At 35.5% G+C, this 22,598-nt stretch overlaps 1 protein-coding gene across 1 annotated transcript in view; it reads right to left on the minus strand.

Annotated features, from left to right (window-relative positions):
* Window positions 1–563: 563 nt before the first annotated feature.
* VTA1 (vesicle trafficking 1) overlaps window positions 564–22,598 on the minus strand; it is a 40,477-nt gene continuing 18,442 nt past the window's right edge. Inside the window, exons 5-8 of the mRNA XM_035321131.1 lie at window positions 17,037–17,148; window positions 10,113–10,286; window positions 8,891–8,971; window positions 564–2,793 (exon numbers count right to left, since the gene is read on the minus strand). Coding sequence (XP_035177022.1) covers window positions 2,648–2,793; window positions 8,891–8,971; window positions 10,113–10,286; window positions 17,037–17,148 — 513 coding nt within the window. The 3' untranslated portion in view covers window positions 564–2,647. The remainder of the gene's footprint in view (window positions 2,794–8,890; window positions 8,972–10,112; window positions 10,287–17,036; window positions 17,149–22,598) is intronic.

The following is a 22,598-nucleotide window of genomic DNA, read 5'->3' on the forward strand; positions in this document are numbered from 1 at the left end:
TCACTCATTTGGAAATTTTGAACACTGCAAAATTAAAAGCTAACTTTTGGCACTATAGTAGTATATTTAAAGGTCATTAAAAACATTTGTCAGAAGTATCTATATATTCATATCTGACATTTTCCAATACTTGTAAACAAAGTACAAGAATCCCTTTTTGGGAAGGCATTCTTATAGTTCACCATTGAATTTACAGGCATATTACAGATGCTCATACACATGCACGTTTCCGCCCCGCGCCCCCCCCCCCCCCCCTTCAGACAGTAAATTTCTCTGTTGTTGATTTCTGGTAGGTATCATATAGCACCAAATAGTATAATTAAAATCATGATCATACTTAAGTCTGTGCTTCAGAAACTCCATTTACAATGGATATCCTTTAAATATTTCACTTGATATGAGTGCAACAATTTGGAAAGTACACCTTCAGTATTAAAAAACTCAGAGTACACATTTCATGAACAGCAACCTGATCTGCAAGACACTTTTCCGGAAGGAATCCTGAAGTATAATATGGGGACTTTCCCTGAAGATATGTAAAAGCATAAAGAACTGCAAAAGCGTTAAGCAACACCAAAAAGCCTTTTAAGTAACAAATATTAAACAGATTTACTAAAATTCTAGTTTACAAAAACAGCACAACTGAACACGGAAGATCTGAAAGAAAACTATTTTTCTTCTTTGCTAAACAAGGTTAAGATTGAGAGCTCACAATCCAAATGAGAAAGGTGAGCAAATGTGGGTAGTAATCATCAGTGAAGAAGAGAGATCTGTTGGTGTTAGGTAGCAAACAACAGGAAAACAACAGCACTCTATTTTAGTTACTATTCTAATTGTATGTGTCGGGAACTGGCTTAAGAGGAATTATGGGTTGTTGCTTTATCATTTAGAACAGCTGTAAAACGAATCAGTCAACACTTAGACAAGCTCACACAACATTTAACAATGGGGCCATAAATTCCACTGCCTACCGCAAATTCCAATTTGGAATAATTAGTCTATCTACCCATGTTCTCCTGACATTTTCAAATAATTACAATTTTCAAACTGTTCTGCAACACTGATTTGAGCTTTAGGGCTATCTGCCACATTTAAAGCTGTCCCAGAGGCTGTACTTAATGGAATGGACATGTTTTGCTATGATTTACCTTAGGCATCAGTTTGGACGATAAATACCAAACATCAGTTGCTTAAAATATGTGGCTTCAAAGTTTGGTGAACTGTTGTAAAACTTCTACATTAAAAAATAAATGATTCTAGCCATTAAATTCTCCTTAATGATACATTAATAAGTTTCATACTACCCTTTTCAAACTTGCTGTCAAGAAGGTCTGCACTCTTAAAATGATATGACCAGTGAAATTTTAATGCTTATGATTTATTTTTTCCTCACCTTTTTGCTTTGAATATCAGACATATTTCAGACACTGAAAAAATAGTGCAGTTACGAAGAATATGTGTATTTGATCTGGCAGGTTGGAAAGAAAGACGTTAGAAGTTATTACATAAATTGCACATGCTTTGCGGTGTACTCAATTACTATGTCACACTGGTTAAAAGACTACTTATTCTTTCTTTCAAACAGCGTGGATGAATTTTTAACAATCAAGAGCTCTAGAATTGCAAGGGTACACTTTAAAAAGACTCAAAATTCCATTTCCAAGATATTTTAATTAATTCCCAAGTCCAAATAGTCTCCACAACAAAGCAGACAGGAGGAATATTAGCTGGAAAAACAAAGTTCTATGACACTAGTACCAGAGATGAACCAAAACTGCTTTAATGGTTGAAGAACTGGCCTTTGATTCAGCCTATTAAATAGATGGAACAGCCACAAAGTAAATCTCCCTAAAAGTTCACGTTGTTTAGAATCTCTGCCTCTGGTTTCAGCCTCATCTCTGATAAACATTAGTACTTCCTCTAATTATCCATACATAAAGAAAATTTTAAGTGTTCATGTAAAAAGAGCAAGAACCAATGATCAAGACTACATACAGTAGCCCATGCAGTGGTAGGGAGTTTGTTTGGAATGCTATCAAAATTATTTGCTCTGATGTATGGAGAGATGCTTTTCCTGCGCATCTTAAAACGAAACACAAATGTCCTCAGGGCTCTCTTAACTTTGATTTATGTCTCAGATAATACCCAAATAATTTAGATATAGAAAAAAGTCCTTCCCACTGTGTATTTATCAGACTTCTCACATGCTCTCATTTCAGGAGGAAGCCCAGAATTTAGTTACCATTTTATAGCTATTACAGTTAACAAATAATTGTTTAAAATAATAAAATCAGCCAGAATTTTAACTGAGCATTCTTATGTTCAAGGTTTTAACACATTCAGCATTTTTCCATTTTGATAATCTAAATATTGAAACATGAATTCTAACTCTTGAGCAGTGTCCACAGTACTTCTGTATTTTGCTTACAACAAACCACTGCATTCATATGTTTCTAGCTCCATTATTTGTAAAATGAAAACAGAGATTCCTACTGTACTCTTAACTGCTAATCTGACACTGAAACAGTGATTTCGTTGTCATAGGTGATGGAATTGAGAACTTCTTTTTATTTCCACTCCCCTAATAGGTACAGTAATAAGCTGTTAGTTCTTTAGGCAAACGACATTAATCTGTTGGATAAAGGCTTCATTCTCTGCCCGTAATCAGTAACTTGAGGGCCTTCTGTAGATTCTGCACAGCAGTGCTCACATCTTCATATTGCAAAGCACTGCCAGCATATTTGCAGTATTTCTGAGCTCTGGCAAAGTCCTCTGGAGTCAAGTGGACTTCCCCTGCAAAAACATAATTATTAAAAAGTTACAAAAAGGGAAATCTGAATGACACTTCCCTTTACTCGATTTCTATGTTTTAACTTATATTTGCAGTAATATTACAAAGATCAGGCTGATATCTGTGGTAATATTACAAAGATGAGACCATGGTCTTCTGTTCACTCTTCTTTCCATTCATAGAAAGCTTAACTTCTTTGCTGCTGGCATTTGAAAAAGTATAAAAGAACCTTTCAAAACACTGTTTTTTTATATGACCCAGTGCCTTTCAAAAGTAAGTCAATACCTTTGAGAAAGATCTGCTCTTCAACTAAAGCAGCAAAAGAGAACATTTTAACAATAAGCTAGCTGTAATCATATCACAACCTGCAAGAGAAAAGGAGTGTTTTTTGTGCTTACAGTATAATTACTTTGCTCTCTTCTTCAGGAATAATAAAAATCCGTTAGAAACTGTCCACTCTCAACTGGAGTAGCTGTTCAAGGTTTAGAAGCATTTCTCATTGGGATGTTTCTGCACATATTATATTTCTGTTTTTCTAAGTAATGTTTATGTTTCAAGTTTTATGTAGGGTGACCGCAAATGATAGTTCCATTAAATTACTCCATTTTTTTCATATTGGAGAACTCTAGCAAAAATATTCTCATAATAAAGTATAAAACAATTGTCATATATTAATCAGAATATTTCATTGACATAAGGTCCAACATAATGAAGTCCAATGCTCACATATATGCATTCAACATTCAATAAAGTATAGTGGAGACTTATGCCTTAACTAGAAAACATTTAATATGTAATCACTGATGTGTGCATAACATAAAGCACAGTTATGTTAGTATCCCTCCTTCCACCCATGAATTCACTGGAAGTTTAAAGGCTAATTCCATGCCACTCCAATAACTTATGGATAAAGTCTTTACTCAAGTACTTCAGAACGACTTAATTCGTGAAAGACCAATTTTTATGAACACAGGTAAGTAATTATATGCAACAGTAGAAACTAATAGGCATTTATTTAGTAGGTTTCCCATACTGCATTTTATAAGCAATAAAGAGATTTCATAGACTGTGAACAAATGCATTTTTAAATGCACCACAGGTTTTAATATAGAATTGTTTAAAGGAATGTTTAGTTCCTTAAGTATAGCTTTCTTATTTTAAGCAAGGACACAAATACACTTAAATGCATTTTACAGGGTACAATTTTAGTTAGCTGGATCAATTTCTTTCAAAATAAAACTCTATTGTTGGCAATACTGTGAGAATGTTTACTAAAGAATCTCAATTCTTATCAGAAAATGTCTCCTATGTTTGTTTTTCCTTTCCCCAATCTTATTATTAAGAACAGTTCTTGAACAAATAAAATGGAAAACCTGGGAATATAAAAACTAGACTGACGTTCTGGTTTACAAAACAATCTTACCTGAATAAAAAAGCATGAGGGTAATTACTTTTAAGATTCATTTTATCCATTTTAAAAATACACACTAGAACTTTATTTTCCCTTCAATAAATAAATCTAGCCACAAAATAACTTTTAAGTATTGAGCCACGTGACAATTTGCTGGCCTTGTTTACACTGCAATGTATATTAGTTTACTGTTGAATAAGTGAAACCACATTAAAATCTCTTAAAATACACAAACATGAGTAAATATGTGTGAGGGAGTGCATAAACATAAGCATATGCTTAGGTTATTTTGCAACCTAAATAAAGTCACAGACTAAAAGCAGATGGGGTAAATCTGTGACCACATTACTGAACATCTTTAAGAAATTTGAAAGACCAAGTTCCCCTCAAAGTGGCTTTATGCTATGATGCCAAAAGAAACTACAAAATGTTTCTTTAAAACCTGGCCAAGGCATCAGTCCACTATTCAGCTAACTTATTGGAAGGAAGCCTAAATTCACCAGTCTAATCTTATTTGTACAGTATGAGCTCTATTAATGTTTTGCTGGCATAAAGCCTTATTTATTATGAAATCTACTTTAGATGCTATTATGACATAACTTGAGGGGAAAAAAATAAAAAATTTAAATTTATAAACCAAAGTTTACACAGTAAGGGTGTTGGTCTTTTGATGTGTTCAGTGGGCTCAACTCCTATTGAAGTCAGCAATTCACAATGGACAAGCAGAATAGAAATAGAACAGCTGTGTTGTAAAGTTTTCAAAATAATGTGAAATTTAACTATAATGTCCGTGTATATATATGTGTGTGTGATATATATATGTGTATATATATAACATATATGTATAATATGTACTCACATCAAGAGTGTCACCTCAGAAGTTGGTAACTAACTTCAATTTATACTTTCCAAGGGTTAAGCAGCTTTGCAGAAAAGGAAGGACCTGCAGGTCTTGGTGGACACCAAGGTGAATGTGAGACAACAACATGGCCTTGCAGGAAAGAGGGCTAATGGTATCTTGAGCTGCCTTAGAAGAAACATTGGCAGCATGTCAAGGGAGATGATCCTTTGCCTCTACTCAGCACTGGTGAAGGTACACATGGAGTACTGTGTCCACTTACTGGGCTCACCAGAACAAAGAGAGACATGAAGCTAGTGCAGAGTCCAGAGAAGGGTCAAGAAGATGATTATGGGACTGAAGCATCTCTCATATGAGGAAAGGCTGAAAGAGATGCGACTCTTCAGCTCACAGAAAGTTCTTGGAGATCTCTGAAGGAAATCTGTAAGGGAGGTGGAGCCACATGCTCTTTTGGTGATGTCCAGTTACCAGACGAGAGGCACAAAATGAGACATGGGAGGTTCCATATGAAAATCAGGAAATGCTGTTTTGACTATGAAGGTGACTGAGCACTGGAACAGGTTGCCCAGAGCGGTTGTGGAGTCTCCCTCCTTCGAGATACTCAAAAGCTGTCTGGACATGGTCCTGAGCAACTGGCTCTAGGTATCTCTCTCCTTGCACTCAAGGAGTGCAATGGGGGGTGGGACCAGATGAACTCCAGAGGTCTCTTCCAACCTCAACCAGTCTGTGATCCTGAGCTCTAAAATTACCAACAATATTGAGATGGGAAAAAGTATACTGAAACACACCACTCCTATGTTAATATGAAATTAGTAGTAGTTATATTTATTACTGAAAAGTGGAAGACATGGAATCCGTAACTAACATCAAAAAGCATCATCCTTTTAGGAGAATGATAAAATAAAAACCAAAAGATGATTAGACTAGTGATGACAAATATCATGTTAAGAAAACAGTTTTAGAATAATATGGGTATTTTACATATATATATGTATATATATGCCTCTCCTTGATGTCCTTTTAGATTTGTCAGATGTTCTTCCTTTTTTATGAAATTGCCCAAATACAACGCAGATGATTTAAGAACACTAATAAAGTCAGTGCAACTTGGTATATAAAAATGGTGATAGCAAAGAATAAAAATGCTTCTTAAACCAGGTGGTTCCCCCCGCATTAAAGCAGTTACGACATTCAGGATACAATTCCCTAAAGATTTTTTTCTTAAGATCATAAAAACATACCAAAATGTAAAACTATTATTTCTATTTTGTGTGTGGAAAAACAAACATTATTATCAATGGACTAGAATGGACAAATGGTTTCTCTATACTATGCCACCTGTGGAAGGGAACATATGGTAATGTAAGAACATTTTATAAAAACTCAATGTAATATAGCTATGAATGAATTTAGTGTTAGCAAAGTCTAGAGGTAATAAAATTTTTAAACACATTACTATCAGAGAAGTACGTGAGCACACTCTATAAAGTTGCTATATAGCTCTACATTCTGCTAGTAGACATTCAGCAATGCTTAATTGCATTTACTTTGACACTTTCAAAAGCCAATGTTCAACTTTGAAACCTGTTCGCATAGGACAGGACAATTACTGAAGGTCTCGTCCTCACTAAAATCAAAGGAATACTCTTACTTTAACTAAATTTTCTTTTGATAAATATTCCAGTCTTCTCCACCAAAAGTTTTTTCCCATCATAGCATTAATCAAATTGCTTCTCCCATGTTATGGGAAGCAAAGAATATATATAATTTATTTTAAAAATATACATTTGATCTTACTAACACAAAGAGCCTTGCAGGAATATGTAGAATATCCTGTTTGGCTATGTCTATCCTAGTACATTAAACAGTGCCAGGGAATGTGTCTCAGCACTTAAACTTGACTGTCTACACTGTCAAACTACTGGAACAGATTGCAGTATGGTTTTGGCCCATGACAACTACCATTTTCCCAAACAATTCCTGGGCACGATTTGTGGTTAGAGAAAGCTGAAGACCATTCAATATTGGCAGCCGTAATGAACTACCTTGTTTAGAAGGTTTAAAAGTTTAACAGTATGGATGTGAGCAGTTCTGTGCCAGCTGCTCTCAGTGTTAAACAAATATTTACAGGCATATTTACTAGTATAGACACAGACATTGCATCTAAATCATGGAGTAAATGTACTCCACACTAAGCTAGCTGTATGAATCTGCTGGAGAGCTACACCAATCCCTCATACCCTCCCAAAGGAAACTTCAGTTCCATAGGAACAGAGCATACCAAGACCTAACCTCAATATGCAGTCAGAATATATAGCCTGAATATATTTTACGACTCAGGAACTGGGGAGGGCTCCCGGGTTCCACAGCTTAGTATGTTTGTTGTGAAATACAGCCATTTCCTAATCTACCTACAGGACGAGACTATTCCACAGCACAGTACTGGGGGTATAAAAAGGACTCCTCAGCAGTATGGGGAGAATGACAATGTTATTCTGACTAGTTGAAGGGAAAATGTTTTAGGTAATGACAATGCATGTATGGCAGGATGATGATAGACAAGGACCAATGCTTTCAATTTCTCGTATGCATACAAACAAAATGTTACTGTACTTCTACTGACATATCCTATACACCTTCTCAAGCTCCTGCATAACTGACAGCTTATTTTCTAAGTTTTCAGCTGTTTTGGTTAAGTAGCTACCGAAACTCCTTTAACAGCCGCCAAACTGCAAAACCATCACCTAGATTAAATGGTTCAGTGACAGGTTGGAGATTTTTTTTCCCAGTAAGAAATAACTGTAGTAAGAGACATTTTATTAATATACCAGACAGAAAAAGTAGGATGCACTTTTTGTTCTTCAAGGGAACACAAAAAGTGGATTTGTAACTATCAAAGATGATTTTCATGACTTTTCTTTTGAAGACATCATTGACAAAACTGGCTTCTTAATACATTAAGACAGACACATCCTTCAGGATTTTTATGACAACAGACTAGAATCAAGCTAAATATTGAATTCCTATTATAATATTTCACTGATTAAAAATGCTTTTTCAGTAAAGCTGATATTTTAAAACAGAAGTAAAATATATATTATAGGTTATCAGTGATTCTACAGAAAAGACCGGTGACATTTTAAAAGATAAAAGCCTTGACTAAATGGTAAATCAAAATAATATCATTAGCAGTGGTTCCTTATACTATTTCATTTAATACAGGCACTACTTAGAATCAACAAGCACTGCTGGTATGGAACACAACAACTATGCTGCAACAGAAAACACCACTGGAATGTGTTTCTTGATTATTTCTTGAAGTTAATAAGTAACTTACAGACTAACCCCGAAGAAGCAATTTTAGGGAAAGCGAATGTGTATTTGTTACCAAAAGTAGAATTTAGAAAGGCTATCAGGAAGACAGACTTTATTGAGTATACCAGAACCCAGAACCTCATCTGAGAAACAGCTATGCAAAAGCTTAATACAATGCTAGCTTGTTGGCTAAAAATAATAACAATAATTAAAAATAAAAATCACACATAAAAAAAGCTAGACAACACTAAGCACACACTATAGGAAAGATTTCAGTAACTATTAAACTTTCAGCAACACAATGTTGATGATGTCCATTCTTTTTAAAATCTGTGAATTTATAGCGTTCTGATAATAGTTATGATTAGTATGGCATTCTTCTAATGGTAACCATTACTTCTCAAACTTCTTCCTTAAGTGCTGCAAATTAAGCTATGAGAAAGCTGCAGGGGACAGGGAGAAATACATAGGACAGCACATCCATGTGTGGACAATACAAATGCCACCACCTTACCTGCAGACTGAGCGCTGTAAAGGGCAGGATCTGCTAAAGGGACATTCTGAGGAGCAGGCTGAATAGTATTACTTGTCACTCCTGGAAATCAACGCAAACAATTGGAATTTTGTTTATAGACTTAAAACTTCCACTTCAGACTAGGAATGCTTTATAAAATCACACCAAAGAACTTACAGTCTCATTTTATCACTACAGTACTTCACAGAAGTTTAAATTTCAAGCCTTAAACAAAACTAAGAAAATACCAGTCCATAAGACACCGCCTACCCTACTGTATTGAGGAAAATCTGCTAAGGAAGAGTATGCGTAAACTTTTTAAATGGAAGTTTATACTCTGCCTCTTAACATTAGTCTCCATTTTTAAAGCCCCATGTCTGCCATCTAACACTTGCAAGCTATGCCCTTCCTAATTCCTTTGAAAACAATTGGTGAGAATAAAGATAGATAGATTTGAAAGGGAAATGCTGATGCTAGAATAAACAGCACACTGGGGTTAAAACTAAGTAATACAAACAATTCACGTACTGCAGCAAGCTACATATTCCATAATTTTCAGTTCTAACAAAAACACAGAGCTAAACATTTACCTAGTCTGAATATAAAAAAAAAAAAAAACCAAAACCCCCCGGCCCCCCGTGGGCCGCCCCCCCCCCCCCCCCAACTATCTGAAGGATTTCCCCTTGATAAAGCTGAAAAAAGAGCATCCTGAGTTTTCACAGATTGTTTCATAGAAACATTCTTAAAATAAGAAGGTAAAAGAAGGGGAGGAGATATGTGAGAAAAACATCTCCTATGTTCCCTAATATGAAAATATATCTGAACAATCAAACAATAGTCAGGATTGAAGACGAGCTTCTCACTTGGTAGCCTTACATAAAACTATAAAAAAGGGAATAGGAAGTGGAAAAGTTGTGGGTTCACAAATAATCTAAAAATACAACTTTTTTTTTTCTTTTCCTTTTTAATGCAGCTATTGGGAAGAACTTCACATTTTTAAGAACTTAGTTTTGGTCCAAAAATGACAGAGAATAAGAAGGATATATTTAGCAGTATTTTCCTATGGTATTATTACAGCTTAAATTTATGAGGTTGCATCTGCCATAAAACATAACACATCTAAATTATTTTTCTTTATATTTAAATGGAGGCCTATCCTAGCTAATCACAGAATTTGCTTCTTAATAAAGGCATGATTTTTTTGCATGTGATTGTGATATACCTGTGTTATGAGGTACTTCAGCTGGAGTATTGGCTGGTGCATGGGCACCTGGTGGTATATGTATGCCAGTGAAATTAGTAGTTGGTGTGTTATTAGCTTCATATGTAGATGATGATGTTGGTTGAGTTGTTCCACTATGCAGAGATGACGACCCTGCTTCTTCTCTTTCGAGATCTGTTAAGACAACACAAAATAGGAATTACGCCAGCTCTTTGGTAAAAAACACTTGAAAAGTATTTCTTTTAAAATCTCTTCTCAACTTTTCTTAGTTGAAAAATTGCTACCACCACATTGTGATACAGAACATTTAACAAACCAAATCACTTACTGTTGATTTTAACAAAATTAAAAAAGCAACATAACACAGGATTAAGGTCTAGAAACTCTCACACTCTCAAAATCTCTTCTGTTTAAATTAATGAATCATTTCAGTACTGGTTGGAATATGAACAGTTAGGCTCCTTAGTACAATCTTTTATACTTCCATGTACTACTTTTATATTTCCTTGTCAACTGATGCAGTTACTCCACCATAGGAGGCCACCAGATTAGTCAGGCACGAGTTGCCCTTGGTGAAGCTGTGCTGACTGTCTCCAATCACCTCTTCATGCGCCTTAACATTGCCTCCAGTAGGATCTGTTCCATGATCTTCCCAGGTAGAGAAGTGATGTTCACTGGTCTGTAATTCCCCAGGTCTTCCTTTCTACCATTTTTAAAAATGGGACCGATGTTTCCTTTTTTCCAGTCACCGGGGACTTGCCTGACTGCCATTCATATATGATGGAGAGAGGCTTGGCAACTACATCAACCAGCTCCCTCAGGACCTTGGCTCCCTCCTGGGATGCATGTCTGCGGGCCCCATAGACTTTTAATTGTTCAGTTTCATCAGGTGGTCTCGAACCTGCTCTTTGCTTATAGTGGGAATGACTTTGCTCCCCAAGTCCCTGCCTAAAGGTTCAGGGAAATGAGAGACACGACAAGCTTCACTGCCAGTGAAGTCAGAGGGAAAGAACTTGTTAAGTACCTTAGCATTCTCCATGTCTGTTGTCACCACTAATCCCCTCCTGTTTATCAGAGCGGGTGCACTCTCTTTAGACCTTCTTTTCTGGCGAATGTACCTTTAGTATCTCTTCATATTTTTTTCATCCCCTGCCAAGTTAAATTCCATCCATGCCTTGGCTTTCTTGACCTCATCCTTACACATCCAGATAGTATCCCTGCACTCTTCCCCGACACATGTCCCTACTTCCACTGCCTGTGCATTTCCTTCTTGCACCTCAGTTTGACCTTTCTGCAAGTCAAAAAAGTTGAAAGGACCAACTGCACCTCAGTTGGTCCATTCTCAGCCATGCCAGTTTCCTGCCTTCCCTACTTGATTTCTTACATATAGGGATGGAGAGCTCTTGCACTCTGAGAAAAGCGTCCTTAAAGAGCTGCCAGCTCTGATCTGCTCCTCTGTCCCTAAGTATAGTGTCCCAGAGGATCTTATCCACTAGGTTTTTAAACAGCTGGAATTTTGGTCTTCTGTTCAGGATATTGAGTATGCTCTTTGCGAGGCCCCATATTCCTTGAGATCACAAACTCAACCAGGATGTCGTCACTACCTCAAACTTAACCTGCCTCATCAGTTTATCTACACTGGTGAGCACCAGATGAGCTTCTTTACAGAGTGACTAGTTAATGGTTTCTAGTCACTCCTGTACAAGTAGAATGCTACCCAACACCAATTCACTCCCATCACCTCCTTATTTCCTTGTCCAGGAACACCTAATTGCAATGGTAGCTGTCCTCTTCTCCCTATCCTTCCGGTGCCAAGCCAGTATGGAGAATACATAAGCTTCCAGCTCTTAATTTCCAGTTTCCCACCCACAGCAGCTCTGAGATACAACTGTAGAAGCAGGAAACTCCCCTCAGCCTTAGGATTCTTCATTACATGGAACCTTTAGGGAATTCAGCTGTAAAATTCTAGCAAGCTCAAGAATTTGCAAGCTGCAGTTTCTCAAAGGTACAGAACTTGGGCCAAACAGTCTTAGAGACAGGAAAAGCCCATCCCTGGGAACTAGGGAAAGAAAAAACACCAACTAATCTCCTGCCAACTCCCTTCTCCAAGTTTTAAGCCCTTGCTGTCCATCTCTTTCTCTCTGATCTCTTTTCAGAAACAATTCTGACTAAAATTAATAAAATGAAGAAATCTAAAACAAAACAAAACAAAAAAAAACCAATCAACGGTAAAGAACTCTGGCCATAGAAGATAGGAACTCAAATGGTTAAAAGTCCAGCAATGTTAGAAAGAAGCCAGAAGAAAAGTGTTGGCCACCCTTAACAGCAGTGTGTGTAAGAGGCAAATTCACAAGAGGGCAATATACTTTTATGCAGGCATATGCACAAAGAGATCAAGCTCAACTGTTTGCTCATTATGCAATTGCCAAATGTTAAACTGTATTAAACATAAAAGTAGCTTTGTTTAAATTAACGCTTATTAGGTGTTTACAGTGCCCAAGTGTCAACAAAGCATACTAAGTATTCTTACTGCAAAGTAAATATTTAAAATTTTATTAAATCAAAGATTAAATATTAAGACTATGTTGAGATATGTGCTTGCAGTATTCCTGAAGAGTTTTAACAGTAGTGGTAAATAAAAGGATTTCAGGCTGCTGGAAAAGTTTAACTCAACAAACTGTTTTTAAGCTCTGTGATCAGAATATCCATAATGTTATTGAGAAATATATATTTTTCAGGGAACAAATGCTAAAAAAGTAAAGACTTCATTTCTCATAAAGCAGTAATTACTCAAGAAATTTGAAAGACCTTTAAAATCTAAGTTTACTGAAATGCTGTAAAAGAAGCCTATAAAAGAGTAATACAATTGCTTCACATTCATTTTCAGCTCCAGTCGAGGTTCTTGTCTTGGAGCCTCCTAAGCCTTTGTGCTGGGATCTTAGTAGAATGGATCCAATGGGCTCTTTAGATTTTCCTCAGAAACCGCAGTACTGTGGCTATCACCAACTATCTGTTTTGCTCTTTGCTTATTTTTTTATTGAAGGTAAGATTTTCTGGAATAAGGCTGATACCAAGCATTGGCCCCTAAACCATGTGTCTGAAGATACTTTTATATAAATAAAGGATTCTCAGGGCTTAACAGTACTCCTTGTTAACCATCTAGATTAAATCTACTAAGTTTCTGGTAAAACAGGATGTTAGTGATTTTGAGATAAACCCTAACCCACAGAAATAAGCAGACGCTTGAGATGTAGAACTGGAACAAACCTCAGGAAGTTAATTTTTATGTATTGATATGAATTGTGCTAGAAGTTGCAGCAAACAATGTTTAACATGTCAGGAAATCTTCAGTGAAAGCAATACATTCTGCATCGCTTTAAAACTATAATCTAAACTAAATCATATTTTTATTATCTTATTACACGGCAACACACACATGCAACAAATAACTTCAATCAACACACTTACAAGTCTAAAATTAGCCTTAGTGAAATACCATTAATAGTCGCTTTTTTAAATTGCTACAGGAGGTTTTGCAACCACACTGTGAAGTACACGGACAGCAAAATCCATGAATTTGTCAGTTTTGAAAATATATAAAGTGACTTCTCCTTTCTGAAGTCTGGAGTCTATGGGTTGACAGGGTAAGGTATATAACTTAATCTACATTATCACTACAAATGGGTGTATGTTTGTATCGGAACACTGCATACAAATGTTTTCCCAATATTAACTTGATAATAGTATCTTTTTAACATTACAAAGTATTATGCGTTAAGATGTCAAGGAAAAACAAGAAACAGTGTATGGAAATGTATTGTCTAATGTCAGGAAGTGCCAAACATAACTGAAATTCAACAGCCCAGAAGACTAAATTGAAAATTAGCATAATTTATTTTTAAGGAGTCCAGAGATTTAAAAAGATAATATTTTGGTCATCAGCTACTAATTTTAATGTAAAAAAAACATATATTTTCCTCATAGTGCTGCATTGTTTCTCTCTAGTTTGAGTTGCTGCTAAAAGACACAGAAGGCAAGGTTCTATTGGAACACTGCTTATATATATATATATATATATATTTTTTTTTTTTTTTCCACCACAGCATTGAGAAATAAACTATAAAAAAATCCTCTGACAGCTCACATACTGTTCTTTCAGCTAGTTGGGACTATGAATGTTTCTTGGAACTCTGCAATATAAATGTAGAATATTCGTTATATATTGCAGTGAAAGTACTGACAATACATTTTACTGTAGCTACGCCGTGATTATTCAAGAACTTTTTCCCCACCTGAAATTATACTTTTAATTTTTCCATTAGTATTAAAACTTGTTGAATGACCTGGGGCTACTTCTAAGTGACCTTTATGTGTACTCTACAGCTTGTATTCCAAATGCATTAATAAATCAAGCACGTCACTTTAAAGTTTCCATAGTGGCAACTTGACAAAAGCATCCATAAATCCAACAGCTGAACTGCATAAAGCATGTCTATGTTACTGTAAAAACATCTCTAAGAGTTACAGTATAGTTTTCAAGGAAAATAACACTTTGGAAAAAAATGGTAATTTGTCAAGCTACAGAGACCTAGTTTCACTCTGTTTAAACACACGTTTTCCACTTGCAAGGGAAGGAAGAGAATGAGCAAGCAGAAAGGAATGGGGAAGGTCCAGCTGAACATTCAAACAATGTTTCTTTTCTTCTTATGATGCACAAAGCAAGAACTGACACTTCTTTATTAAACTGTATCTTCCAGTAAAATATAATTTGCAATTTTTAAGATAAGGGTGCGTGAGTTACTATCTTACCACATAAAATACAACTCAACAATAAAAAGTCATTACTGAATTATATATAATGTATGCTTACTATGAAAACAGATGTTAAATTTTTGACTCCATCGGCATTTGTTCCTTCATTGCTTGCATGTTACTAACGCAACATTCTTTACCTATTCACAGTACTGCTTGTAATAATCTGTGATGAACACTAAGAATTTGAGTGAAATCTGAATACTACTTTCCCTCCAATGGGACCTTCTTATGCAGCCCCAAACAAGTCAGCTACCTTACCCTGCACACTAGAAAAAGGAAAAAGAGACTATTTATTGTTGCTGAGAACCAGTTTTATTGTTGCTGAGAACCAGTTGTTTCTGTATGAGCTGCTTGCATAATTTTTTAGTAAAATATCTTTAATCTTTGCTTAGAATTTTTTTTTTTCAATTGTTTAGAATTAATTTTGTATCAGGAGAACTTCGTAACTATTCCTATGGCTATGTGCCCAATCACTAAAGAACATTCATCTAAAGCTATAAACATTTAATTGGGCCATTCATAACATTCACTATAAAAGATTTTTCTCCTCTCATGTCTTCTTCACTGAATTCCTATCAAACTGGTGTAATTTGACTTAAAGATGTGGCAATACTTGCAGCTGGAGTTGTAACGCAAGTCTCTCATTGTAGCTGCACCAGTAGTTAAAAAAACTGCCTTGAAAAAGATCATATGTTGAAAAAAATATAGTTTGAAAATGCCTTAACTGAAATATAGCTGTAATAAGACTCAGGCATATTACAAGTGGGTAAGACAGCTGTTCCAATGATCAGGTATGTAGGGCATCTTTAGGTAAGGAAAACCAGAAGAATGAAACAGTAGCTTGGAAATCTCACTCACATACTCATTACTTGTTCACAGTTACTTGAACTTCAACTGAATGGCTGAGGTTGGAAAGAACGTCTTGAGATTATCTACTCCAACCCCCTGCTCCAACAGGGTCATTTAGAGGAGGCTGCCCAGTACTGCGTCCAGCCAGATTTTGAAAATTTCCAAGGACGGAGATGCTACAGTCTCTCTTTGACCTTCTACCAATATTTGATCAGATTCACGATGAAAATTATTTTTTTCCCTTATTAATTAATCAGCATTTTCCTTATTGCAACCTGTCTCAACCTTCTCTATACTTTCCCATTAGATAGTTTAAAACAGCATTAAGAACTCTGTTTAGACTTCTCTTTTAAAGACTGAAGAAACCCAGTTAACTCCTTGTATGTCATATTCTCCAGTTTACATTTGGAAGACAATAAAAAGAAACCTTGTACCTCAAGTGATACAGTACTTTCTAGCAACTGTGGGCTTGGAGGGAGCAGACTGCCTTTTTTCTACTTTGCTCACTGTCAGATAAAGGTGTTAAGCTAAATGAGTCACTGTTTTCATTCAAGCTACTTTATCATTTCTTTATCTTCTCCTGCACATTTAACTTCTGATAAAGAATCAGCTAGTGGCTGCCAATTGGAATACGATGTACCTTCTTGGAAGGGACAATCAGTCTGTAAAGAGTAGGTCATACCCATCCTCTTTTCTCACAGATGAACAAGAAAGAAGCTTCAAAATATGGATTGCATAACAAAAATTTGAAAACTGGAAGAAATGCCAGTTTTCTTATGTTTTGACATGTATAAAACAAAACCGATGTAAAGATAATTACAAATCTACTTATAACATATATGAAATTTACAGGTTCAGATTTCAATATCTACCAAAGATACAGGTATATACCCCAGACATGAATGAATAATAACAAATAAATATTTAAGTGTGTATTTATGTGTGTGTAAACATGACATATAGATCATCTGCATCTACCAAAACTTTACATACCAGTTCACAAAGTCCCATTTCATGTTTATCTCTAGTATAGCAGAAAGAAAAAAAAAACACTGGGTAAGTCAATCAAATATTGAAGTCCAATTAAAAGAGAAGTAGGAGAAGCTGACAAGAAAAAGTAGAAAAGGGTTCATCATGAATGCAACACAGGGAACAGGGAAGCTATGCTTCCTGTGGGTGCTCCCTGAAGATCAGCACACACCACCGTTTTTGTCTTGACCCAACCCTCAGCTGCATTAAATAGAAAAATGCAATACGTACCGAAGCTCTCTCCTTCCATTCCAATAGGTCCAGGCTGAGGAGTCTCTCCGTTCTTTAAGCAGTTATGAATGTATGCTGCCTTCCACCTGGCATACTTTCTGTGCTGAACATTCTGAGGAAGGTAAAAGGCCAGCTATTTTAACCACTCACTTCTGTGAATTAATGCATTCAAGAAAGAAACAGAAGTAGGTTTTCCACCCTGACAAGAGATTTCTCAGCTGCTATCGTTTGACACTCATTTAAAGATAAGGCATGTGAATTTAATCAGTGAATAAAAAAAATATAAAAAGAACATCTCTAATGGGATGGATCTCAGCATGAAATGAAAATGTAGAGATCTTCAATTATTGCAGCATGTCAGGAAAAGGTTATCAGTTATACAAAGACTATCTACTGTGAAAGACAGGACACCGTATAATTATTGATGTAAAGTAATGAAGAAGACTTCCTTAGATGATTATTTACTTCAGATTAAAAAATCTGAAACAATGCTACTCTTTCTGATCAATAATATTAGAATTTTTCTTATTACATTATTTTAAATTACCAATAGGTATTTAAAAGCATGAATCTATATTCATGGCTGGTGTAGTTGTGGATTAATGTAGTATGTGTGGGATATTCTAGACAAAATATTTTAATTTTGTATCTTTACAACATTGCTTAAAATTAGATAAAGCACTTTAGATAAAGCAATATATAAACTAACTGCAAAGAAAGGGCTTATCACAATAATGACTTTAAATAAACCCCTCATTGCAAGGTCAATAGTTATTTGTAACATGAGTATTTCTCAAAAAAATTAATTACTGTATTGGTACTCAGTTTCACTTTTGCCAATTCTTATCTCATGAAGCAGTATATTCATGAAATAATATTAGTGAGAAGCCAATCTGCTGCTTGTCTATCTGGTTCTACCTGCATGGTTTGAACATGAAAAAATCTGGTAGTAGCCAGATTTTACTATTTAAAATTATTTTAAAGAAAACAAATAGTTTTCAGTATTTAAAAAAAATATTTTTCACTATTTTCAGTTTCTGAAAAAAAAGCACCGAGGAGAAGCATTTCACTTGGGTTTTCAGAGATTATTTTCTTCACAGGGTAAAACATCAGTGGCAAATAAATGTCAGAATCTCACCTAGTTTGAGGTTTTCCATTTCATTTTTCAAAATATAGTTTACTTTTTTAATGTACAACACTAACATGTCAAAACATGACAAGAGGATTGGCTATTTCATATTTCCTGGGTCTGTTACAATAGACTTTTTTTAATCCAGAAAGAGTTCTCAATTGTTAAGAGAAATCTTAAATTGATTATACAAATCAACTACTCTGTCAAAAGTTGTAACAGTAGGAACCAGTCACACATTCTGACAATTAGAGGCTAATGTATTTCATGGGATATGACTGAATGTAAACAGAGATGAGAAGTGTGGAAGGATGAATGGAATAATTTATCTGCATGAACAACACAGGTTGGTAGTGTGCCTCATACCATCTGCAAGGCACTAGTGAACTCAGATTTCCACAGTAAAAACCTCACAAGAAGAGTAGTTTGGAAACAGGTAGATTAATTTCTCTTTAAAAGTCCTGACTGAAATTACATCCAAAGTAAGAAAATTAGTAAACTGAAATGACAAATTTTACTTTACAAAGTCTACTGCACTATTATCCATGATGAGAGAGAGAGCTATAGCGTATTGGATAACTCCAGCAAGCTTCCTTGTTATCCACCAGAATGCTTATGCAGCCTAGTAGAAAGATTTGCCCTTTTGTTTTTGCAAATGAAATGATCTCCAAAATAGCATACCCTGATGGCAGATCTAATAAAATGCATTCACTATACCTAAGAAGGGAAAAGCACAAATAGAAAGCATGACTTTCTGTTATATACTTCCTTTGAATAATCTTTCCTGGCCAGGTAGTGTTGCAGATGAAATTATTTCATTATTCACAAATACTCTGGAAGCCACAAAATGCAGAATTACGTATCGAGAACATTATGCAACTCTAACAGCCTGTACATATCCCTTCTGTTTCCAATATACTGAAATTATTTCTTGATAACATGCTCTACAAACATTATTATAGCGGTGTGGAAATGCAATTGTATCGGGTGCCCATGTTAAGGTTTTGGCATCTGGGGGATCATCTTTGAGAAGAGGCCATGGGCTGCCTCATACCAGACCAATCGGGAACAGCTGAGCCTATAAGCCACAGGCACAGGACCTTTAGGACAATGTATTTAATAAAGGGCAAAAAAGCCCAAAGCTGAACCCAAAGAAGAGGGAGCAATCAGAGCGAGAAACAGCAGAGGGAATACCTAGGTCAGAGAAGGAGGAAGAGAAAGTGTTACTCCAAGCACTGTAGCAGGTATCCTCTGCAGCCTGTGGAGAGGATGGTGTCAGAGCAGAGATTCACACTGCAGCCTATGGAGGACTTCACATTGGAACAAGGGAAGGAGAAGCAGAGAAGAATCAGTATATATTGACCATAACCTGCCCTATCCACCCCTGCAGTATTCAGGGCAGAGCAGAAGAGGAGTAGAGAGTGAAAGCATAAATTTAAGCCTGGGAAAGTAGGGATCAAAGGGATTGTTTTAATGTTTCTCAATACTTGAATCTATTTCAGCTGGCAATAAATTAAATTAGTTTTCTTCAAGTCTAGCCTGTTTCTCTCATGGTAAGCTATCTCCCTGTTTCATCTCAACCCACAAGCTTTCTCATCCTATTTTCTCCACCAGTGCTGTGAAGAAGAGGCATTGAGCAAGTGGTTGAGTTGGAGTTACACTGTTAACTAAGGTTAAAAACACCATAGCTGTAGAGATGTAGTTTTCATTTACATTTTATCTTTAAAATTATCTATACAACGTTATTAACAGACTGAAATAGGAATATAAAAAAAACAATCAAAACACTCCAAAGACCAATATAAAACACTGCAAAGCATACCAGACAAGGGATTAGATTACACTTTAGGATCTCAGGAATTAGATAGCATTTCTTCCCTGGAGTCTGCTTTCCTTCGTATAGGTCTGAAACCAGATTACATATTTTCTGTTCTTTTATTAAATGGCCATTAAGTAACCATAAAATTCAACTGCAACAGTATACTTGTTGATGATCTTAAAGAAGTTATTCAGCAACACTGCACAAAATGATTGATACAGATGTTTTGAAAAAACAGTTGAAAAGATAAACTGTGTTGGAATTCTATTCTACTTTTTCAATACCGAATACAACACTCTCAGCAGCATTTCTTGAAAATTAGTTTTACATTTTTAGTAAAGAGGTGGAATGTTACACTACAAAATATTTGACAAAGTTCAGTAATCTATATTAAATACCAAAAGGACGTTCGAAAGATAATTTAGCTAAAGAAATTTAACTGGAGTGTTCTGCCACACTGATGCACTAAGACAGAACTCTTACAAGATTCACAGTTATAGGCTAAGAAAAACTCTTCCAAACCCCATTACAGTTGTTAACACTCCTTTGAAACAACTTGACGTTTACAGAAAGCTTCCCTGAAAAAGTAAAAATTTTGTTTCTCAGAAACTGTGAATGCTTTATTTAAATACAGTCTGTGAATGTTTTAAATACAGTCTACTAATTAGTTTTCAGTGGATGCTTTTCAGGAGCGCATGAAACACTGACGTGCCTACTAATAATTTATCTGAGATTTAAATTAGTCAAAATTATTTCCGTAAGCTTTCTCCAAAACGAATAGAAGAAAATACCTAATTAATGGAAAGAACAGCTAGGAACATTTTGGACAGCCCACAATCACTGATTAAAATTAGCATTTTGGTAATGAACATTTCAGTTAAAGTAACATTAAAAAAAGCATAATCTGGATTTTTTTTTTTTTTTTAAACTTAAAGGCATTTTCTTTCTGGCAGCGATAACAAGGCAATTTGAAGAATCTATAAAAGATCACAAAATTTACAGGCAAGTAAGTGAACCCTTTTTGACATGTTATTATGCACCTAAATGCAAAACCTCTAACTCCCGAATCCAGATGTTGCTTTTAGTCTGTTTTCAATGTGAATGTCTGTTTCTTTTCAGAAGGCTGCCCTCTGAACAGCGTTACTGAGGTACAGGAAAATAACTCTATTACTGCACAGCTTCTTACTAATCTCGTATGAGCTGTGTAAAACAAGTCTTCCAGAAAACCCTTTTGTTAAGCTCTAATGTTGAGATACGGAATATCCAGTGTTTTCTCTAATACAATCCATTCGTACTAACCTATTATCAACCACTTGACAGTTAGAAATATACACATTATTTAGGATACTGAACTTCTGATTTTAGGTGTCAAATATCTGTTTTCTACTCCTTTTGCTGTTGATTTAAAAGCATTTTAATAGTCAACATTCCATACATGTGAAGGCAATTACCTACTGAAAAAAAACATGGATGATCTGAATAGTAAGGAAGGGTAGAAAAGTTAGATATCTTACTATATAACAAGGAGTTAGACTGAGACTTCCTTCAGGCTAAAAAAGGCTTTTGCAAAAATCTAAGATGGTCACGTCATACTTGTCCCAACATTCCTTCATGTTGCTCTGGATAAGGAAAATGGTGAAACCTAATGATGCTAAACAGAAGTGCAAGCCTTTTACTGTATTTCTTGTACACACTCTTTTAACGTCTTCACTAATTAAACAATCAAAATGAGATAATTCTTCTTTCCAATTACAAAGCACTTCTGTACTTTCAACATCAATGAAAAAACAACATTCAGCAGTAAACATCACTGCTAGCGTACCAATACATTGACATTTTATAGTTTTTTCCTATATACACGAAGGATTTTTTCAGGATTTCTGAAAGCTTGCTGATTATTGGTAATGCACTAGATTCCTACAGTCAAAGGCGAGTGCCTTTTTGGTCCACTACGTTACTCACTCTCTGGCTCTAGGGACTATTATTATTTCATATCATAAAGGATGTGAGCGTGCAGAACAGCCAGTTTTAATAGAACACATGAAACAACACTCATACTTCTTGCATTTGATAGATGAAAACTTTAGTATATCCTCAAGTTACAGAAGATGTAGAATCTTGAAAGAACACTTGTACAAGTGTCCCCCTTCTTGCTCAACAACCCTATGATTAATATGAACCTAAAGCACACCACCACCAAAATTATTCTTTTACTTTCCTTCCAATGTTTACAAATGAAAGTATCCACAGTTACTGCATTTTAAATGTAACAAATATTTTTCATATGCAGGCATATTTATCAGACCTGAAATCTACCTATAGAATGTCTAGTTTGTGTATTCCTAACATGGCACGGAGTAGTTTGGGACCAATATAACCACAGGGCTGTTAGGGAGCCGCAAATCAACGGAGCGCTTGTTTCTAAGAAAATATTACAAGCGGAAGCAGAGAAGCCTACTACAGCACTCATGCATGTGAGGCATGAAACGTTTTTCAATTACCCATATAGACTTAGTTGGCCTGAAACATATTAAGCACTTACATGATCAGTCATTGCTAACTTTGTCACAAATTGTTTAGTATCACTACCGTTTCTTATTTAGGTATTTCAACC

Source organism: Oxyura jamaicensis, chromosome 3, assembly GCF_011077185.1.
Source record: "Oxyura jamaicensis isolate SHBP4307 breed ruddy duck chromosome 3, BPBGC_Ojam_1.0, whole genome shotgun sequence".
NCBI classification, from domain to species: domain Eukaryota; kingdom Metazoa; phylum Chordata; class Aves; order Anseriformes; family Anatidae; genus Oxyura; species Oxyura jamaicensis.